At 38.9% G+C, this 21820-nt stretch overlaps 2 protein-coding genes across 9 annotated transcripts in view; one reads left to right on the top strand and one right to left on the bottom strand.

The window, feature by feature from the left end:
- Window positions 1–2515: 2515 nt before the first annotated feature.
- Window positions 2516–20990, bottom strand: acp6 (acid phosphatase 6, lysophosphatidic). 3 transcript variants are annotated; one of them, XM_062069068.1, is made up of 11 exons: window positions 20825–20990; window positions 12978–13167; window positions 10782–10910; window positions 10318–10448; window positions 10167–10246; window positions 10012–10099; window positions 9801–9933; window positions 4476–4576; window positions 4299–4391; window positions 2901–3066; window positions 2516–2836 (listed from the first exon to the last, which is right to left on the bottom strand). In XM_062069068.1, the coding sequence occupies exons 2-11, from the start codon at window positions 13158–13160 to the stop codon at window positions 2711–2713; spliced, it is 1230 nt and encodes a 409-aa protein (XP_061925052.1). In that variant the 5' UTR covers window positions 13161–13167; window positions 20825–20990; the 3' UTR covers window positions 2516–2710. The 3 variants fall into 3 exon arrangements, with proteins under 3 accessions (XP_061925052.1, XP_061925051.1, XP_061925053.1); XM_062069067.1 differs by lacking the exon at window positions 20825–20990 and adding an exon at window positions 20409–20557; XM_062069069.1 differs by lacking the exon at window positions 20825–20990 and adding an exon at window positions 18858–18963.
- LOC133664436 (gap junction alpha-8 protein-like) overlaps window positions 13507–21820 on the top strand; it is a 106868-nt gene continuing 98554 nt past the window's right edge. For 2 of the 6 annotated variants that reach the window (XM_062069061.1, XM_062069060.1), the window contains exon 1: window positions 13507–13613. The gene's annotated coding sequence lies outside the window, so the exon portion shown is untranslated. The remainder of the gene's footprint in view (window positions 13614–21820) is intronic. The other 4 variants (XM_062069063.1, XM_062069062.1, XM_062069066.1 and 1 more) reach the window with 2 other exon arrangements.

Here is a 21820-nt window from a genome sequence, read left to right as displayed (position 1 = left end):
TACGAGCTGTCGGGGGAATTTCCAGTGAGCATGAAACATAATGTTGGTTCTGCTCAGGACCTCTGCATCAATGATGATTTTGAGTAAACTTGTGTGAGTTGATAGATACAACCTATGGATGGTGCAGTGGTTCTCAAATGACAAGAACAAATATTTTCCCTATCAAGTCGTGAGCCAAATTTTTAAGTAATTTAAGTTAATTTCACAGAAAAATAGCACAGTAGACTTTTATTGTTAATGGGTTTGTCTTTGACTAAAATAATCTTGTTTTGTCACCAGGAAAATGGCTACAGCTAAAGCATCTGGTTTTATTGCCAGAAAAAATACGAACATTTGTGTATTTTTCAACAGAATGATGGCTTAAAAATATTGGGTTTTGTTGCCCTAATTACGTTCATTTAAATTAATTTTCATGTCTGTCCCGATAAACTGGAACAACAGAGTGTTGGGAGAGAGGAAAGTTGATGAGTTGAAAGATGTCCCAATCATGTTTTTTTTCTTTTTTTTGCCTCAGTCATTTGATTTTGAATATCGATGGCAGAAATACAAAACCTCCCATATGGGGGAAAAACAAAAACAAAATTGGAAAACAAAAAACCTGTCAGTTTCTTACAGAATGCTTTTTGGTCAGGTGACTTTTTTTGTCACAAGGAATGGTGGGATAACTTTGTAAACAGAGCAGATAGGAGACTTTGAAGTATGTACATATTTGCAGGAAGTTGATGGGCCTCCGAGAGAGATGAGACAGAGAACCAAATGCATTACCGCAGTACATTACAGGTGATTTATCAAAGATCTAGACAACATAGTCTGATATGACTGAATATTTTAAAGTTAAAGTACCACTGATAGTCACACACACACTAGGTGTGGTAAAAGTACCCTCCACATTTGACCCATCCTTGTTCCACCCCCTGGGAGGTGAGGGGAGCAGTGAGCAGCAGTGGTGGCCGCACTAGAAATTTTTTTTTAAACAATTTTAAATTAAGTCATGTAAAGAATCTTAATTGTTTTGGATCAAATGTTGCAAGTACTGTACTGTATTTACATAAGTGCCTCATTATTTACTGTATGTTCATATACAGACACACACAAGACTATTTTAGCCAATTAGACGCCTGAAGAAAGTAATTCCTGGAAAAAAGCCAACTATCTACATGGCCTGTGAAGAAAATATTTGGAGTAATAGTAATAATGTTATTATTAGTTAGTGTAAATATAATATAATAACCAATAATAATGATAATGCATAATAAGTTCACACGCACGCATGCACACCATTACACACTGACATAATAATAATAATAATAATAGTTAGTACCCGAGTCCCAAAAGCTCTTATTGTAACATTATTTACACAAGTTAGTGGACGTGTACAGTAACAGTCAAACATTGGGACATACTGTCTTATAAAGAAAGCTTGTACTGCACAATGAAGTGTCTTTGAGATATTATAATGAAAAGTTACCATAGACTCCAACACTACTCTCCCTGAAATCTACTTTATTGCATCCTTCAGCATGTTTTATCTTGCCTTCGCTTATTTAAAACCGCTTTAAGTTCACTAGAAGTTCCCTCTTCTTCCTCTTGAGCTTTTGCGACAGTCCCAGTACCAAACTCTTCCTCCTCACATGGGGGGGCATGAGAAGAAAAGCAAGGGGGCATCACAAGTGAACACACCCACCAACAAGGCCTGCCTTTCTTTCTCTCCTCTTCCCCCCCAACAGTACATGTTGAAATGTATGTTTACCAAAATGAGCCACTGGTAGGACTGGGTCAAGGTGTGGACCCCAGAATGCAGAGACGGGAGGCAAGATAGAATCAAGAAAAGGAGAGTCTTTGATAAAGGCGATGGGGCAAAAAACACACACCATAATAAGTTAAGTTAAAGTACCAATGATTGTCACACACACACTAAGTGTGGTGAAATGTGTCCTCTGCATTTGACCCATCCCCTTGTTCACCCCCTGGGAGGTGAGGGGAGCAGTGAGCAGCAGCGGTGCCGTGCCCGGGAATCATTTTTGGTGGTTTAATCCCCAATTCCAACCCTTGATGCTGAGTGCCAAGCAGGGAGGTAACGGGTCCCATTTTTATAGTCTTTGGTATGACTCGGCCGGGGTTTGAACTCACAACCTACCGATCTCAGGGCGGACACTCTAACCACAAGGCCACTGTTTGTTTTTTATGATAAATAAGTGCTGAATGTTTTTTTTTCTCATGCACTTTGCACGCTCTCATGAATTCTTTGTGCCCAAGTACAGTATAAGGTCGAGTGATGACCCTGGTTTGGACCCCAACAAATTGATTATATTCTATAATTATTTTTAAGGCAAAAATCACTAAAACATGAATAAAATTAATGTTTTACTGATTTTTCAAAAAAATATTTTAGTATTTTCTACTTCAATATAACATCCGGCAAAGTCTTAACCCTTCATAGAACACTTAAAGTTAAAACACTTTGACTGCAGAACATTATTGTGGTTAAATATCACAAAATACTAGAACATACAAGTACTAGCAAAGCAAAAAGCAGTAGTTTCTTTATTATTTTGCACAACCTCACTTGCTATAAACATAAGATGGTGTGTAAAATATAAATATGAATTGTTCATATTTGAAGTTGCATTTGTTGAACAAAACCAAATGATGAAACAATGATTTGAATAGTGGGGAGTCGGTGTTAGATTAAGAAAACACATGCTATGCACTAAGTGGCGGTTGTGTTATTGCAAAGTGTCTCATACAGTTCAGTGTTGAGCGAGTATGCTGATAGCACCTGTTTGAATTCCTGCAGGGGGCAGTAGAGTCCACTGCATCCTGGAAGAAGTTGATCCTAAACAGATAGAAACGACAATTGAAAAAGTCTTGTCTTCTGTGGTGGTCTGAGCAGGTCCTACCTGGCCATTGTAGGACACTTTGACAAAAGCCTCTTTGGTGCGTTGGTGCTGATGAAGTTCCAGCGTGAGGTCGGCGGCGTACGGCGGCCATTGCATGTCGAAAATGCCCAGAGCCATTAGGCACGGGATCAACGTGGTGTCGTGTGCAGAATACAAGAACAACTTCCTAAAATAAAATAATAAAATGAATACCTCGATAGACCACGTTTAGAGTACATGGACATAATGAACATATTTCATATATAAATATAATATTAATATATAATTTGAAATAAAGGGACAAGCTGTAGAAAATGGATGGATGGATGGATTTTCATTTTGTGTGGTAGAAAAAAAGAAATCCAAAATGCAAAGATACTGTTGGTGCTTACTTGTGGACAGCAACAAAATGAAAATTAAAAGGAAAATTATTAACAAAATAAAATACTTAAAAAAAAAAAACCAAAACTGCTTTATATTGTCATTCCAAAAAAAGCATGTATCTCTAAATCTGTCGATTTTTTAAAAAGCATTAATTTTCTTAGTCTTGTTGGACAGTGACAATGTAGAGAAAAAGAGGAATAAGAATATTTACAAAGATTATTAATGTAATAAAATCTATGAGAAATGATTGCAATGTTCTCACTAAAATGCGTATCTAGTCTGCTGAAATAATTTTTTTAAATCAGAAAAAAAACATTTTAGATTGTTTTTAAATTGCTAAAATTATTTTTTAACAGCAACAATATTGGAATTGTGTTGCATGGTGATTCATATATACAAATGTGTGCGATAAAAAACAAAACTTAAAGAACAAAATCTTTTTTTTTTCTCATTTTATTTATTTTTTTATCCCAAATGTGAAGAAATGTGTGTTTTTTTGGACAGTGATGATATTGGAATTAACAGGAATATAAACGTGAATAAAAAATGATGGAAATATATCATAGCTGTCCAGCTAAAATCAAATATCTCCATGTTCCTCTTTTTAAATCTTTACCAGAAAAACACATTTGTTTCAAACAAAAATAAAAAAATAATTGAAATGAAAATTAACATTACATTCATAGAATAGTTGTATTTTTATGCGGACATTTAATTTTTTTTTTTTATTTAGACAAAATGAAAGGTAAGATGGCAACTTAGCCTGCATCAGGAAAGTGGAATACATTTTTTAAAATCAGAATTTAACAAGGTCATTTAAAAAAAATATATATATATATTTTGTATGCACGTTTGCTTATGACAAAGCAAATGCAAACATGTTAACGATGCTAAACACATTTATGTAACAATGCTAAACAAATGTGTATTTGCGATACATGCTTTTCATGGGACAGTGATTACATCATTAAATGTAATATGTTAAGTTAATGTGCACAGAAAGGTGCTAGAGCCGAGTAAAGGTGCTGGTCTGACCTGTTAGGCTGTGAATATGCACCTTGCAGCTTCTCTTCCATGTTCAACAAAATGGCGTGCAGCAGAGGTCCCACACAAAGCTGCAAGCTCTCCCTGGCAGAAAGAAACGTTATTCATTCCAGTTGGAGTCTGTGTTTGACGTTGATAGAAGGTCTTTGTTAAAGGTCTGCTGCTGACCTCTTGCTGGGTTCATAGACGTGACACATCATGTCTACTGCTCTCTGCTCCACCGTGCTTCTCCACGTGTTATACACAGGGGGACATGGCAGACCGTGTGCCTAACAATGTGAGCATTAAGAGTTCAGCACAATGTCAAATTCAGACAATAGCCTCATCTGAGAGGCTGCAGGTTTATGTGCAGCACCTTTTTGTTTGTTAACTATGCAAAATAACAGATAGGTACTAAAAAGTGGGACAGATCAGGTTAGGGCTGCACAATTAATCGAATTTGAATCACAATCACGATTTTGGCTGCCACGAATAAATGAGGATGATTGCCGGCGACATTAACATTTAAAAAACAGACTCAGCTGCATATCAAATCAAGCACTTTCACAACCGCAGCAGCAGAGAACAGACCTGTGAAGCGCGCGCCCGTCCACGTCAGAGACCTTTGGGATTAAGCACAAAACTTAATCACCGAGCCGAACTACAACATTAAAATTATAATTAACATTAACAAACTTTTCCCGGGGTTTCACTTCATTTCACTTGCTTCACTTCCGTGGAGTCAAGACACGCGTTAAAGACCGCACTGCTCTTACTAGTCGGCGACAGGTGTGGACAAAATTGGAGACAGACGCATTTTCCCACATAAAAAGTATACCACGGAGGATAACGATATATTACCGTAATTTCCGGACTATAAGCCGCACCTGACTATAAGCCGCACCAGCTAAATTTAGGGGAAAATTCAGATTGCTCCATATATAAGCCGCACCCGACTATAAGCCGCAGGGTTTTGATGTGTAATTACCGTAGTATATAGGGTTTCCTGCTACCACGGAGGGGATTGTCGGGACAGAGATGACTGTTTGGGAACGCAAAGCGTCCCATTTATTAACAATAAATCTTTCAATCAAACTTTCACATCACTGACATGGCGAACAGCATTCGTGCAGAGTACAAATAATACGACGGTGCAAAGTAATACAAAGTGCTCGCCTGTACGTTATCAAAATAACCAGCCTACCGGTATATGAAAAGTTAGTCTTTAATCATTGTGTCATCGTCTTCCTCCTGTGTACTAAAACCACCGAAATCCTCTTTGTCGGTGCCGGAGAAGAACAGGCCGTAAATAAGCCGCACCCTTGTATAAGCCGCAGGGAACAGAACGAGGAGAAAAAGTAGCGGCTTATAGTCCGGAAATTACGGTATTTGCGTTTAGTCACTGGTCGCTCCTTCAACTACCTGCTGCGACTCAGTGTGTTATGTACAGGAGGAAACGTGTAGCAGGTGATCTGTAAAACCATGTGTACGGAACAGTGCCACAACTTGTATATGACGTCTTTCATTTTGGTTTTCTGGGATGGTCACTCGTCCATTATTTCATTGCAATTTTTGTCAGCGTTTCCAAATAATGTCAACACTAGTTAAAATGAATTAAACGCAGGCTTTAAAGTGTCAGCATGCTGAGTTGTCAGTGAGGCACAAAGCTTGTGTATCACATGTAAGAGGTATCACTCCTATTTAGTTTTGTTGGCCAAACTGTTGCACTTATCCACATGGTGTTGTTGGAGAAGAACACAGCTTGTTTATTAGACTTTATCTTCATTGGTCAAACTCTTTTGTGTTTTATATTGATAATAAAAAGTAAACACTATGTTATTTTACATTATTTGTGGAGATTTTCAGGTCAGAGCGTTATTACTTTAAAAACACTTAATGTGACATAACATTTGGTGAATGTTTCGTGGTCTATAGTTAATTCTTTCATGACATATTTATACTCAAACTCCTCATGGATCTGTCCAGTTACCAATACAGTAAGAGCTTAAAAGGCATTATGTAATGACAAAAAGCTGATACTAATAATGAACAAAAATCAGGGCTGTCAAAATAACAAGTTAACTCATTTTACTAATTACAAAAAATTATCGCAATGAACACACCTAGAATAATCATGCCATTTTTTAATGACCGTACAAGCTCTTTTACCTTAACCGCTATAAAGGTCAGGGATCACATCAATACATAGGTCAGTACAAAAATGAGTAAAAACAGTCCGACTGGTGTGCTCGCTGGCAATTTCACTCCGAAATACAGCCTGAAATAACTTTAGATAAAACTGTTACCAAATTTGTGTAAATGGGTTATACTTGCATAGCGCTTTTCTACCTTCAAGGCACTCAAAGCGCTTTGACACTATTTCCACATTCGCCCATTCACACACACATTCACACACTGATGGCGGGAGCTGCCATGCAAGGCCCTAACCACGACCCATCAGGAGCAAGGGTGAAGTGTCTTGCTCAAGGACACAACGGATGTGATAAGGTTGGTAGAAGGTGGGGATCGAACCAGGAACCCTCAGGTTGCTGGCACGGCCACTCTCCCAACCGCTCCCCGCCGTCCCGTGAATGCATTTTACATGAAATGCATTCATGTAAAAGGTTTAAAAATGTTCCTGTTTTTTAAAATATTTTTTATTGGGGTCTTTTCCAAGCAAATTTTAATTATGCAAGCCAGTAATCACCTATGAATAACCATGATTAATCCAAATTCCAAAATGTAATTCATCTGGTTAAAAAAATTATCATTTGACAGCTTTCACAAAACAAATATTTGTCTTTAAATATATGGTTAAAGGCCTACTGAAATGAATTTTTTTTATTTAAACGGGGATAGCAGATCTATTCTATGTGTCATACTTGATCATTTCGCGATATTGCCATATTTTTGCTGAAAGGATTTAGTATAGAACAACGACGATAAAGATTGCAACTTTTGGTATCTGATAAAAAAAAAGGCTTGCCCCTACCGGAAGTAGCGTGACGTAGTCAGTTGAACATATACGCAAAGTTCCCTATTGTTTACAATGATGGCCGCATGAAGTGAGAGAGATTTGGACCGAGAAAGCGACAATTTCCCCATTAATTTGAGCGAGGATGAAAGATTTGTGGATGAGTAAAGTGCAAGTGAAGGACTAGTGGGGAGTTGAAGCTATTCAGATAGGGAAGATGCTGTGAGAGCCGGGGGTGACCTGATATTCAGCTGGGAATGACTACAACAGTAAATAAACACAAGACATATATATACTCTATTAGCCACAACACAACCAGGTTTATATTTAATATGCCACAAATTAATCCTGCATAAAAACACCTGCGTGTTTGTTATGCTAGCTCCTAGCTCCTCTGCTAGCTCCTAGCTCCATAGAACACGCCAATACAATTCAAACACCTGATCAACACACACAATCACTCAGCCCAAAAGACCGTTTACCTAACCCAAGGTTCATAAAGCTTATATATTTTTAAAAAGTTACGTACGTGACGCGCACATACGGTCAAGTTATCGAATGTTTAGCAGCCAAGGCTGCATACTCACGGTACCTGATATTCAGCTGGGAATGACTACAACAGTAAATAAACACAAGACATATATATACTCTATTAGCCACAACACAACCAGGCTTATATTTAATATGCCACAAATTAATCCTGCATAATAACACCTGCGTGTTTGTTATGCTAGCTCCTAGCTCCTCTGCTAGCTCCTAGCTCCATAGAACACGCCAATACAATTCAAACACCTGATCAACACACACAATCACTCAGCCCAAAAGACCGTTCACCTAACCCAAGGTTCATAAAGCTTATATATTTTTAAAAAGTTACGTACGTGACGCGCACGTACGGTACGGTACGTGTTATGCTAGCTCCTAGCTCCTCTGCTAGCTCCTAGCTCCATAGAACACGCCAATACAATTCAAACACCTGATCAACACACACAATCACTCAGCCCAAAAGACCGTTCACCTAACCCAAGGTTCATAAAGCTTATATATTTTTAAAAAGTTACGTACGTGACGCGCACGTACGGTACGGTACGTGTTATGCTAGCTCCTAGCTCCTCTGCTAGCTCCTAGCTCCATAGAACACGCCAATACAATTCAAACACCTGATCAACACACACAATCACTCAGCCCAAAAGACCGTTCACCTAACCCAAGGTTCATAAAGCTTATATATTTTAAAAAAGTTACGTACATACGCAAAAAAAAGCCAAAGCTGCATACTCACAGTAGCACGTCTGCGTCTTTGTCATCCAAATCAAAGTAATCCTGGTAAGAGTCTGTGTTGTCCCAGTTCTCTACAGGCGTCTGTGTATCCAAGTCAAAAGTCCTCCTGGTTAGAGTCTCTGTTATCCGAGTTCTTCCATCTTGACTGCGTCTTTCGGGAATGTAAACAAAGAAGCGCCGGCTGTGTACTGTTGTGGCTGACTACGTTCGAAAAATACGTCCATTTCGCACCGACAACTTTCTTCTTTGCTTGCTCGGCTTCCTTCTCCATAATGCAATGAACATGATTGAAACAGATTCACGAACACAGATGTCCAGAATACTGTGGAATTATGAAATGAAAACAGAGCTTTTTCGTATTGGCTTCAATGTGGAAGGCATACCTGTGTTCGCCGGTCTACGTCACGCGCATACGTCATCCTCAGAGGCGTTTCGAACCAGAAGTTTAGCGGCAAATTTAAAATGTCACTTTATAAGTTAACCCGGCCGTATTGGCATGTGTTATAATGTTAAGATTTCATCATTGATATATAAACTATCAGACTGCGTGGTCGGTAGTAGTGGGTTTCAGTAGGCCTTTAATGTTTATTTAACCTTATTATTATACTATTTAATTAACACTTACATGATGGTGTCACGTTCAACCCTGCCAACCCTGTTTTTACCTGCCATCATGTATAACCCAGTTTAATAATCAGGTTTTCAAAATTGATAAAAATAATAGTGCAGATATTTTGGTAACTTAATGGCAGAAACACTTTAAAATGTGAACCTAACTGCTCATTGCAAGACTGGTTTTCGTGTCATTCAACAGTTACAGGGCCCTATTGTGCAAAACCAACTTCTCTTACCTATTGGTACTTGCTGTTGTATATTTGGGATCTGCATAAGTCCCAACAATTTGAAATTAAAAGATGGAGGTATGGCTGAGATATTTATAAAATAATCTTGCCTTCCCTCATACTTCCCCCAAACTAGCCATTTGAAATTTGCAAAACCAGTGACGTTTATCGCACCAATGACATCACCGAAATATCCATTTATGGTTTAAATTTAACCAAAGTGCTTTGCCACATTCCGCCATTGTAGTCCGACGCTCTCTTTTTCTAAAACATTTGTTTTTAAGATCCCAAACAACATGATCATGTGACCAAGCAGCCCAAATAATGTATTTATCCAGTTAAAAGCAGCATCGTAATAAAAACACAGTTGGCTTACAGATAGCCTGAATGCTAATAACAAAGTGTCAGCGTGGTCACCTCTCTGGCGACCATGTTGTCTCTGATGAGGATGAAGTCAACATCCGGGCGGTCGGGGATGCCCAGCTCGCTCTGGATGCTCTTGAGGTCTGCTGCGATGTCTGGAAGGCGGGACGACTCTGCCAGGCGGCGGCTTGATGCACAAACAAAATTGAACTCTTAAAATGTTTTAAAGTGTTTTTGCTGGGTTAATAAACATGGTTGTACAAACCTGCCGAGCATTCGAAGCAGCTTGCATGAGTGGTAGTTGGGGTAGAGGATTTCCGATTCTGCCGCTGTGGTTGCTATGGGAACGACGTCTTCACAGGGGAGACCGATAGATGAGATCTCCAACAGAAGACACACGGAGCTGATTTCATGCTCTACCTTTTTGTTTTTGCTGGAAGAGGCCCGCTACCAGACACTTGGCGGACTCAATAGTCCTGACAATGTTGGTGGAGCGCACGCTTCAAATAGGGACAAGTTGGTTAAAATCCATTCAGGTAGAAATTGGTGTGTTGTTTCATCATTTACTTACTAGACCTCAGTTGGGCTGAAGGTGGCACCAAGGAAGGGGCTCTCCTCGATGTATCTCCTCCTCAGCCTTTTGCCCAGCTCGTACAGCTGCTGCATGCCCAAAGTGGTCAGCTGACCCGGAAACACGCCACCCTTACAGTATATTGTGGACAAACAAGCGTTAGCAGTACATTGGTGCAAAGTTGGCAGCATACTCAGCGTTTCTCTTTATACGCGACCTAAATGGCCACGAGGGGGCATCATCACTTGTCAACAGCCAATTCACAGTCTATAAATAAAAACCTTGTTTATTGATGTCTTTGTTTACTGTTTGTATATATTTTGCCTATTTGTTTGTATTTATTAGTGGAGTTTGACAGTGCAAGTGTGCCTGGGCCCCAAATCGTGCGTACAGCCCCCAGTTACACATAGTGCCACCACTTCATTGTAGTGAAAGATAACAAAAAACTTTTCAAACCTACTCACGCTCAGCGTCTTTTTCCTGTAGCTGTCTTCCACCATTGATGGGGGTCTGGGCCCGCCTTGAAGATCTGTTACCACGTAATTGATGTGCGTGTGGGCAGGGGGCTCCAACAGGGTGGGCAACCATTGCACCTTTGGGAAAAAAGACAAATACATTGGATCCTAAAATTGTGCCCGTGCGGTTTTAACTCACTTATTTGCCATGTCTATATTTTTCCACAATTACAAATTAAATTGAACAAAAAAAGATAGCTGTCACTTACAGCTGTCTCATACACACCGACATGCCCAGCGTGCATACACAAAAGTAAAACCTGCATTCGCAAATCTGCCTATTTGTGTACAGTGTTTCATATTAAGGTTGGGAATTTTTGGCCACCACACGATTCAATTCGATTTAATTCTTGGGGGTAACAATTCGAATGAGAATCGATTCTCGATTCAAATCAATTTTTGATTCAAAATCAATACTTTTTTAATACGATTGGGTCCCACATTCCTCCATAAAATGGACAAACAGCTCTGATTAATTTTTATATTACTTAAAAGAAAATTGGTTTTGTTTAATGAAGTTCTACCCAAACTTTTAATAAAGTCAAATCCAAACAAGGCAACAAGAGAAGTATCAAACCCCTCTCTTTTCTAAAGTAAATCTGAACAGCAGATATGGGCATCTACATCAATAATATGATTTGCCTGAGTGGCTGGACAAGACAGATTTTTAAGAAATAAACAGATAAAAATAAAATTTTCAATATAAAACTAAATACATCTAAGAAAAGCAATTTGATTTTTTAAATATGAATCGTGATTCATTTGAAAATCGATTTTGTTTTACACCCATATTTATATTTATATATATATATATATATATATATATATATATATATATATATATATATATATATATATGATTTTTTGTTATTTTTGTTTGTGATGTGTAATGTCTATTGTTCAAATGTACGGCAGTGGAAATGAATTTCCCCAACGGGGACCAATAAATCTAAAATAAATCAATCAAATATATATAGCTACAGTAACCCCTTATTTATCACTGTTATTGGTATACGCAAAGTAGGATTTTATTAATCATAAATCAACTCTTTTCATAGCTGGAGCTTAGAAAACCTGTTTGGGACCTTCTAAATATGTTTTTGACATTGCGAGAGCCCTGTAGACATGAAGTAACACCCACATGTACACTCTCTTTTTTTTTTTAGTTCATTTAGCCTTTTGAATGCTTAAAAAATAATTCAGGCCAAATTTACACAGAATATGCTTGGAAAAAAAAAATTCCACAAGGGACGATTAATATTTACGTTATTTTAATTTTTTTCTGTTTAAAGTCAATATTAACTTTTTCACAGCAACCTTAAGGCAACAGTCTGACACAATCAAACTTTACTCTCACAGAATTTTTACTTCATTATATTCTCGTCAGATTACGTTTTTTTTAAACCTGTTTTTTTCATAACATACAACCTAATTTCTCAAAGTATATATGTTATTTGTTTCTGGTGTGACCATAACCCACTTTTATGTTTAAAGTCAATGTTAACTTTTTCACACCAACCTAAACGCAACAGTCTGACACAATCAGCCTTCACCCTCATAAAAATTACAACTAAATATATTTCTGTATGATGACAACTTTTTTTTCTACTCCTCTTTTTCTTCTTAACCTAAATTCTCAAAGTGCAGTTGTTTTTTTGTTTCTGGTGTGACCATAATAACATTATTTTGAGTTTTTCACCGCAAACAAAAGCTGAAGTAAAATGAAGGTAGTGTCCTAAAATATAAGACCGTACTTTTCCTTTAGAAAATGGGGTGAAAAAAGATAAGCCGTCTTGTATTTTAACCTCGAGCGAAAGGCGTTTCCTCCAGTCACTCACTCACATGCAAACCAGTGACTCTTGCCTAACCACCCTCTTGAGGGTGGTTAGGCAAGGTAGCAAGCAACAGAGGAGGAGTTATATTGCTAATTTTAAGATAATACTAATCAATGAAGCAGAGTAATCAAAATGTAATCCTTCTTAGTGTAGTTTAACAAAAAGATACATTTTGTTTGAACAAATATGTTTCCAACTATAAAAAGAGGGATATTTTCAGTTAATAATGGAGCCAACCAAACAGTCATGGATCATCCCCCAAATGTAAATAATTGATCCTTGGGTTATTTTTTTATATATATATAAATACCTCCATCACATCGGGTATGGTTTTAAGTGGCGTTCGGGCGCCGTGTCGAAACAGGACTTGAACCAGTTTCAGCTCGTACAGTTTTGAGTCGCCACTTTGGTTTTTCCGCTTCCACCACATCACTGAAACCAAGGCAATGGACACGGAGCCAAAGAAGCCAACTTTGGTCCAAAGTTTCCTCATGGCAGTGCTGTAAAGAGAATACAATTTATCATCAGGTGAGTAATAATCTAATTTATCAACAATAACATTGGTATTTTAGTGCTGCACGGTGGCTTTGTGTTTAACATGTCAACATAGCAGTCTGGAGATCCAAGTTTAAATCTCTGTTTTGCATGTTCTCCACTGTGCTTGTCTTGGCAAACTATACACAAGGTCAAAGCCTTCACCCACCCAAACAACAGAAGAGCCTCATTTCAAAATGTGAGTTTGGCTCCTATTTCCCCCCAGAGGAGAGAACTGGAATGACAGTCAACATTTCCCAACAGCTGAAAGCCATTCAGCAATCAGGAAGGCTCTCGCCTAAAGAAAAGTCTGTAGCTTCAGCTCAGACTTCAGTACAACAAACACTGCTCTAGGAGAGTCTTGCCTAGTGCAGTAGTGCCCAACTGTTTGCAGGGACCAGGGTGGCTGACGGTGAGATGACCTGTATTATTTGGATGTTTGATTTGATATCTTGAATTTATTTTAACTGCCAATTGGTTGTACAATGTTTCATGTCAAATCTAAGCTGTAAAGAATCAGTATATGTACTTTTGAAAACATGTTACTTTCAAAAATGGTTAATTGAAATGTAATTTGTTTATATCGGTCCCTAATTGCTTTTGTGTGTCACCACCTTCTCCAAAGGTTTTTCACCTTGCAACTGTTGATTTCAATGAAAAAAAGAGACAATCAAGTCCAAAAATAAAAGGAGGAAGAGAGATTTGTCCCATCATTGAAGTCAAAAAAAGTGAAGTCCCAGTGTAACCCTGGTCAAAAAGTCAAACCCTTTTCAAGTTAGGGGAGAGCACAAACAACCAACACATAACTTGATAGTGCTGGTGTAGGTTTACTACGGTTTCCTCTCAGTTGACAAAAATGTGTGTTAGGGTAATCGGGGACTCTAAATTGTGTCTTTCACTACATTTCTATGCACTAAATTAGTCTGATTTCCCCATACATGGCGCACATAACTGATACAGTCTGCTTTGCCAGTCCAAATGCATTCGATGTTTTCCGTAGTCTTCCCTCGACGGCCAGGTAATACAAGTTACATTTTCCGTAGTCTTCCCTCGACGGCCAGGTAATACAAAGCACACGCTTCCTTTTTTATCACATCCACGGGAGCCCGCATTCTTGTTGACTCTCCTTTGACAAATGGACAGTTTTTCGGGAAGTAGAATCACAGCTGACCTGGACATTCGAAAGTTCTCTTGCCGTCCGAGAAGTGGTGTATGAGAAATAGCTGCAGTCGCTTTCTCTTAAGGTATTCATGTGTGATTTCCACAAGCGTCTGTACAGACGGAAGGAGAAACACGGGCATGTCTGGATGACTCTCCTCCATATTTCCAGTGGTTAGCTCCGAGTTACGAAACCGCTGTATTATGAAGCTGGCTGTGGCGCGTTCTTTCTGACGTGACTTCCTGTGTGGGGCGCGGTCTTTCTAGCGTCACTTCCTCGCCGAACTCAGTTTGTAAACGATCAATGAGTCCATACAAAGCTAAGAGCTGGAGATTCAAGAAATACACGGCGCACTTACCTGTGTAAAAAATTGTCCGAGGAGGGGAACCTTAAACGATAGTTTAGTGTGGCTGAAACGGGGCTTAGGTTAAATCATTATTCATTATTCATCAACCAAAGAAGCGTGGAGTCTCCGGGTAAGAAGCCATTTAAACTAGAAATAGCCGGCGTCAGGCTGGATAATCCCTGCACACATAGCAATTCTCTTAGAATAAAACACAACTCACATAATGTTTTTTCTTTTGTGACCGTGTCAGAGGCAGACATACATTGTACTGAGGTAGCTAACTTTGATGCGTTCAGTTTATCGCAACATCAAGCAAACAATCTGAATATCCCCGTCGTATCAATTCCTAGATATGGTCGAAACTATTTAAAGTGCAATACGCATAATAAACGCAACATTATTAATATTGCTACTTCGGATAATTTCAACAAACAATCCTCAAAACAGCCCACTACCTATAATATGGGCTTTTTAAACATAAGATCATTATCTTCCAAAACGTTATTAGTTAATGAAGTCATTAGAGACAACAAACTTGATGGTTTGATGAGACCAACAAACTTGTTGGTCTCGCCGAGACCTGGCTCAAACCAGACGATTTTTTTGCGCTAAATGAGGCATCTCCTCCTAACTATACCAATACACATGTTGCCCGACCTCTTAAAAGGGGAGGGGGTGTCGCACTAATATACAATGAAAACTATAATCTTACACCTAACCTAAATAATAAATATATCTCGTTTGAGGTGCTCACTTTGAGGTTTGTCACACCGCTGCCTCTCCACCTGGCTGTTATCTACCGCCCCCCTGGGCCCTATTCGGACTTCATCAGTGAATTCTCAGAGTTTGTTGCTGATCTAGTGACGCACGCCGACAATATAATTTATAATGGGGGACTTTAATATCTATATGAATACCCCATCGGACCCTCCACGCGTGGCGCTCCAGACTATAATTGATAGCTGTGGTCTTACACAAATAATGAATGAACCCACGCATCGCAACGGTAATACGATAGATCTGGTGCTTGTCAGGGGTGTCACCACCTCTAAGGTTACGATACTCCCATACACTAAAGTAATGTCCGATCATTACCTTATAAAATTTGAAGTTCTGACTCATTGTCAACAAACTAATAATAATAATATTAACTACTATAGCAGCCGCAACATTAATGCTGCCACGACGACGACTCTTACTGACCTACTGCCTTCGGTAATGGCACCATTCCCAAATTATGTGGGCTCTATTGATAACCTCACTAACAACTTTAATGACGCCCTGCGCGACACCATTGATAGTGTAGCACCGCTAAAGCTAAAAAGGGCCCCTAAAAGGCGTACCCCATGGTTTACAGAAGAAACTAAAGCCCAGAAATTATCATGTAGAAAGCTGGAACGCAAATGGCGTGCGACTAAACTTGAGGTTTTCCATCAAGCATGGTGTGATAGTTTAATAACTTATAAACGCATGCTTACCTCAGCTAAAGCTAAATATTACTAAAATCTCATCCACCTCAACAAAAATGATCCTAAATTTCTGTTTAGTACAGTAGCATCGCTAACCCAACAAGGGACTCCTCCCAGTAGCTCCACCCACACAGCAGATGACTTTATGAATTTCTTTAATAAGAAAATTGAAGTCATTAGAAAAGAGATTAAAGACAATGCATCTCAGCTACAACTGGGTTCTATTAACACAAATATGACTGTATATACGACGGATACCGCCCTCCAAAATAGTTTCTCTCTCTTTGATGAAATAACATTGGAGGAATTGTCAAAATGTGTAAATGGGACAAAACAAACAACATGTTTACTTGACCCAATTCCTGGGAAACTTATCAAGGAGCTTTTTGTATTATTAGGTCCATCAGTGTTAAATATTATAAACTTATCACTTTCCTCTGGCACTGTTCCCCTAGCATTCAAAAAAGCGGTTATTCATCCTCTACTCAAAAGACCTAACCTCGATCCTGATCTCCTGGTAAACTACCGGCCGGTGTCCCACCTTCCGTTTATCTCGAAAATCCTCGAAAAAATTGTAGCACAGCAGCTAAATGAACACTTAGCGTCTAACAATCTCTGTGAACCTTTTCAGTCCGGTTTCAGGGCAAATCACTCTACGGAGACAGCCCTCGCAAAAATGACTAACGATCTATTGCTAACGATGGATTCTGATGCGTCATCTATGTTGCTGCTTCTTGATCTTAGCGCCGCTTTCGATACTGTTGATCATAATATTTTATTAGAGCGTATCAAAACGCGTATTGGGATGACAGACTTAGCCTTGTCTTGGTTTAACTCTTATCTTACTGACAGGATGCAGTGTGTCTCCCATAACAATGTGACCTCGGACTATGTTAAGGTAACGTGCGGAGTTCCCCAGGGTTCGGTTCTTGGCCCTGCACTCTTTAGTATTTACATGCTGCCGCTAGGTGACATCATACGCAAATACGGTGTTAGCTTTCACTGTTATGCTGATGACACCCAACTCTACATGCCCCTAAAGCTGACCAACACGCCGGATTGTAGTCAGCTGGAGGCGTGTCTTAATGAAATTAAACAATGGATGTCCGCTAACTTTTTGCAACTCAACGCTAAGAAAACGGAAATGCTGATTATCGGCCTGCTCAGCACCGACATCTATTTAATAATACCACCTTAACATTTGACAACCAAACAATTAAACAAGGCGACTCGGTAAAGAATCTGGGTATTATCTACGACCCAACTCTCTCGTTTGAGTCACACATTAAGAGTGTTACTAAAACGGCCTTCTTTCATCTCCGTAATATCGCTAAAATTCGTTCCATTTTGTCCACAAGCGATGCTGAGATCATTATCCATGCGTTCGTTACATCTCGTCTTGATTACTGTAACGTTTGGTTTTCGGGCCTCTCTATGTCTAGCATTAAAAGATTACAGATGGTACAAAATGCGGCTGCTAGACTTTTGACAAAAACAAGAAAGTTTGATCATATTACGCCTATACTGGCTCACTTGCACTGGCTTCCTGTGCACCTAAGATGCGACTTTAAGGTTTTACTACTTACGTATAAAATACTACACGGTCAAGCTCCTGCCTATCTTGACGATTGTATTGTACCATATGTCCCGGCAAGAAATCTGCGTTCAAAGAACTCCGGCTTATTAGTGATTCCCAGAGCCCAAAAAAAGTCTGCGGGTTATAGAGCGTTTTCTATTCGGGCTCCAATACTATGGAATGCCCTCCCGGTAAAAGTTAGAGATGCTACCTCAGTAGAAGCATTTAAGTCTCATCTTAAAACTCATTTGTATACTCTAGCCTTTAAATAGACTCCCTTTTTAGACCAGTTGATCTGCCGTTTTTTTTCTTTTCTACTCTGCTCCCAACCCGGGTTGGACCGCTAGCCTGTCCATCAGATGGGGACATCTCTACGCTGCTGACCCGTCTCCACTCGGGATGGTTCCTGCTGGCCCCACCATGGACTGGACTTTCGCTGATGTGTTGGACTTTCACAATATTATGTCAGACCCACTTGACATCCATTGCTTTCGGTCTCCCCTAGAGGGGGGGGGGGGGGGGGGGTTACCCACATATGCGGTCCTCTCCAAGGTTTCTCATAGTCATTCACATTGACGTCCCACTGGGGTGAGTTTTCCTTGCCCGTATGTGGGCTCTGTACCAAGGATGTCGTTGTGGCTTGTACAGCCCTTTGAGACACTTGTGATTTAGGGCTATATAAATAAACATTGATTGATTGATTGATTGATTGATTGATTGAAGGGGTTATCCGGCTTAGTGTAGACATAGCCTGAGTCCAACTTTTCCAAAACGGACCATGATCAGATTAAGGTGTTTCCATGGGTTGTAGGGAGCTTATTTAGAGTCTAAATATTTGAAAAAATCTAACTAATTTAGTGCATGGACATGTACCGTAATATACATAACATAACCTGGCTCGATTTAACATCTGGGTATTCCACAAACTGAATCTTAAAAATGGCAGCTTATCAAAGTGATGTCATCTTTTAGACATGGTTCACACGTATATTAATCAGTTATGAAGCGCATATGTGACCCACCCATAATGTGCCACATTTTTGTGTTGATTTATTTATTTTATTTTGTGGTTTGAATTCTGTCATTCCACATTTATCAGTACTCACCTTGGTCAGTAGGGGGCAGTAGAGCGTTTCTTCCTAATTGAATGCTATTACCTGCATACGGGAAGCTTCTTGTCATTCTGATGAGAGCGACTAGTCAGTGAACAACTGAAACGTTCGGTGTGCTTTTTCCTCCTGTTTAACAGGACATTATTATCTGACTGCTTGTCCTGGCTACCTGGGACCTGCAACAGATATTTGGACTGCTTGTCCTGGCTACCTGGGACCTGCAAAAGATATTTGGGGGCTCGTCCGGGATTGGCAACGCCATTGATGGTTTGACGGTTGCTGATCCAGTGATATATATATCACTGGATCATGATATATATATCACTGGATCATGATATATATATATATGTATATATATATATATATATATATATATATATATATATATATATATATATATATATATATATATATATATATATATATATATATATATATATCACTGGATCAGCAACCGATATATGTGATATATATATGATATATATATCACTGGATCATGATATATATATATGATATATATATATATATATATATATATATATATATATCACTGGATCAGCAACCGTCAAACCATCAATGGCGTTGCTAATCCCGGACGAGCCCCCAAATATCTTTTGCAGGTCCCAGGTAGCCAGGACAAGCAGTCAGAAAATAATGTCCTGTTAAACAGGAGGAAAAAGCACACAGAACGTTTCAGTTGTTCACAGACTGGTCGCTCTCATCAGAATTTATTAACAGAAATTACAGATCAACAATTCACTTCATTTCCCATATCTTTTGTCACTTTGTATTATGTCAATTTTCATCAAAACACTCAATACACTATCTTTAAACCGTTACTGTATCACTGGAATTATTATTACCATAACAATACTGTATGTCTTTCCCATATATTTTCACATATCCACATCATCACTCCTAAACATACAATATAGTGCCCAATTAGACCTTTGTTCACTGTCTTGTTAAAGTTAAGTTAAAGTACCAATGATTGTCACAATTGGTGAAATTTGTCCTCTGCATTTGACCCATCCCCTTGTCCACCCCCTGGGAGGTGTGGGGAGCAGTGGGCAGCAGCGGTGGCCGCGCCGAGGAATCATTTTAGGTGATTTAACCCCCAATTCCAACCCTTGATGCTGAGTGCCAAGCATGGAGGTAATGGGTCCCATTTGTATAGTCTTTGGTATGTCTCGGCCGGGGTTTGAACTCACAACCTACCGATCTCAGGGTGGGGCACTCTAACCACTAGGCCACTGAGTAGGTGTCTTTCTCAGGAATATTCACCTTTAACTTAATGCACTTTTAGCAACACTCATTTAAGCACTTTACTTTTCTTCATATTCTTCTTCTTCTTATAATAGCAGCTTTAAGTTACTGTACTTGAAATGTTCATTGACCATTCCTGAGAGCTTAACTTATACAACCATGTCTAAGCACAACAAAATAGCATGTAAAACCTCTTTCAGAGCACACACATTATACAAAAATACATTATAAAATCAATAAGAAAACGGGAGCTCTAATTTGGGAGTTACCAAAACTAACCTGTTAAACATGAGGAAAAAAGCACACAGAACGTTTCAGTTGTTCGCAGACAGGTCGCTCTCATCAGAATGACTAGAAGCTTCCGGTATGCAGGTAGTAGCATTCAATTAGGAAGAAACGCTCAACTGCCCCCTACTGACCGAGGTGAATACTGATACATGTGGAATGTCAGCTCCAAAAACGAATTAAAACAATACAACTCTGTTCGACAAAATAGGACGAATGTGAACACACAAGACATAAATGTTACCCAATCGGCGCCTTGCCCGCTTGAACTTGAATTTAGCTGGTGGATAACGTTTCAAATAATACCAAAACTGGTAGCTCGAACTCTCCAACGAGAGCATGACGTCTAAAAGACAAATTACCCAACTCGAAGCAGAACAAAGAATAACGTTTTATACCACCATGCTTACCGTAGAAGTAGAATACTTTTACAGTCCGTCGCCTGTCTTGTATCAGCGTTCACTATGTCAAGTCCCCTCACGTAAAGTACCAGCAATCCACACACTGGCTCTCGCAAGAAATGGTCATGCCGGGAAGTGTAGGCTCGAGCAGGGCATAGTGCCCAGTCGACACAAGCCTGTTGTAGAAATAAAACTACATTTCCCAGAGTTCACAGGCCGTATTCCGTTTTGTAAGTGTGCGGTTAGAAACATGCTCGACGTAAAAAGTTGTGCAGTCGACATTTGCACGCCCCGCCGCCCCGAAAGAGACAAGCAGTAAAAGATGGATGGCCATTTGAAGTAGCAAAACTTATTTCCTTTTGATTAATTAAAAAAAATAACATTTATCATTCCAAATGAAGTTAAAGAACTAAACGTCAAAATATTTGACCAATTTTACTCTTGTAACTCACTTCTATCCAAATTCTTTCAGGATGTTTCTCCAGAATGTTCCTTTCAAAGAAGAAATGGTTCTGTTTTTACAATGTAAATGTCATGCTGAGTTCTGTCAAACCTTTACTATTAGGAACATTATATATTCACAAATCCAGAGTAATGTCATGCAAACCAAATATTTTTTTGTTTTATTCTGAAGTTAAGAAAAAGTATATAACTCACCAATAATGACAAAGGAAAACAAAAAGGTGAATCCATCTTTTTTTATTACTTTATTTACATCAAATACATCAGTTCAATTTCCCTTGTGGATCATTAAAGTTTGTCTAAGTCTAAGTTTGTCTAAGTTCACAATAATGACACTTTAAATGTCTACTTTTTGTTAGGCAGCAGGTTTGGATTTAACTTAAGTGCCTTGTTTAAAAAAAAAAAACATAAACAAAAATAAATTACTCAATGGGACTCTCATTAGTGCGTCATTCATATAGCAATGGCAGAAAAGTGAACGTGGTTGAAATTGTGGCGATAATACGCTCTAATTTTTTCAAATCTACCTTTTAATTTGTATAT

This window comes from Entelurus aequoreus, linkage group LG14, assembly GCF_033978785.1.
Source record: "Entelurus aequoreus isolate RoL-2023_Sb linkage group LG14, RoL_Eaeq_v1.1, whole genome shotgun sequence".
Taxonomy (NCBI): domain Eukaryota; kingdom Metazoa; phylum Chordata; class Actinopteri; order Syngnathiformes; family Syngnathidae; genus Entelurus; species Entelurus aequoreus.
This window is presented reverse-complemented; position numbering and strand designations above follow the sequence as displayed.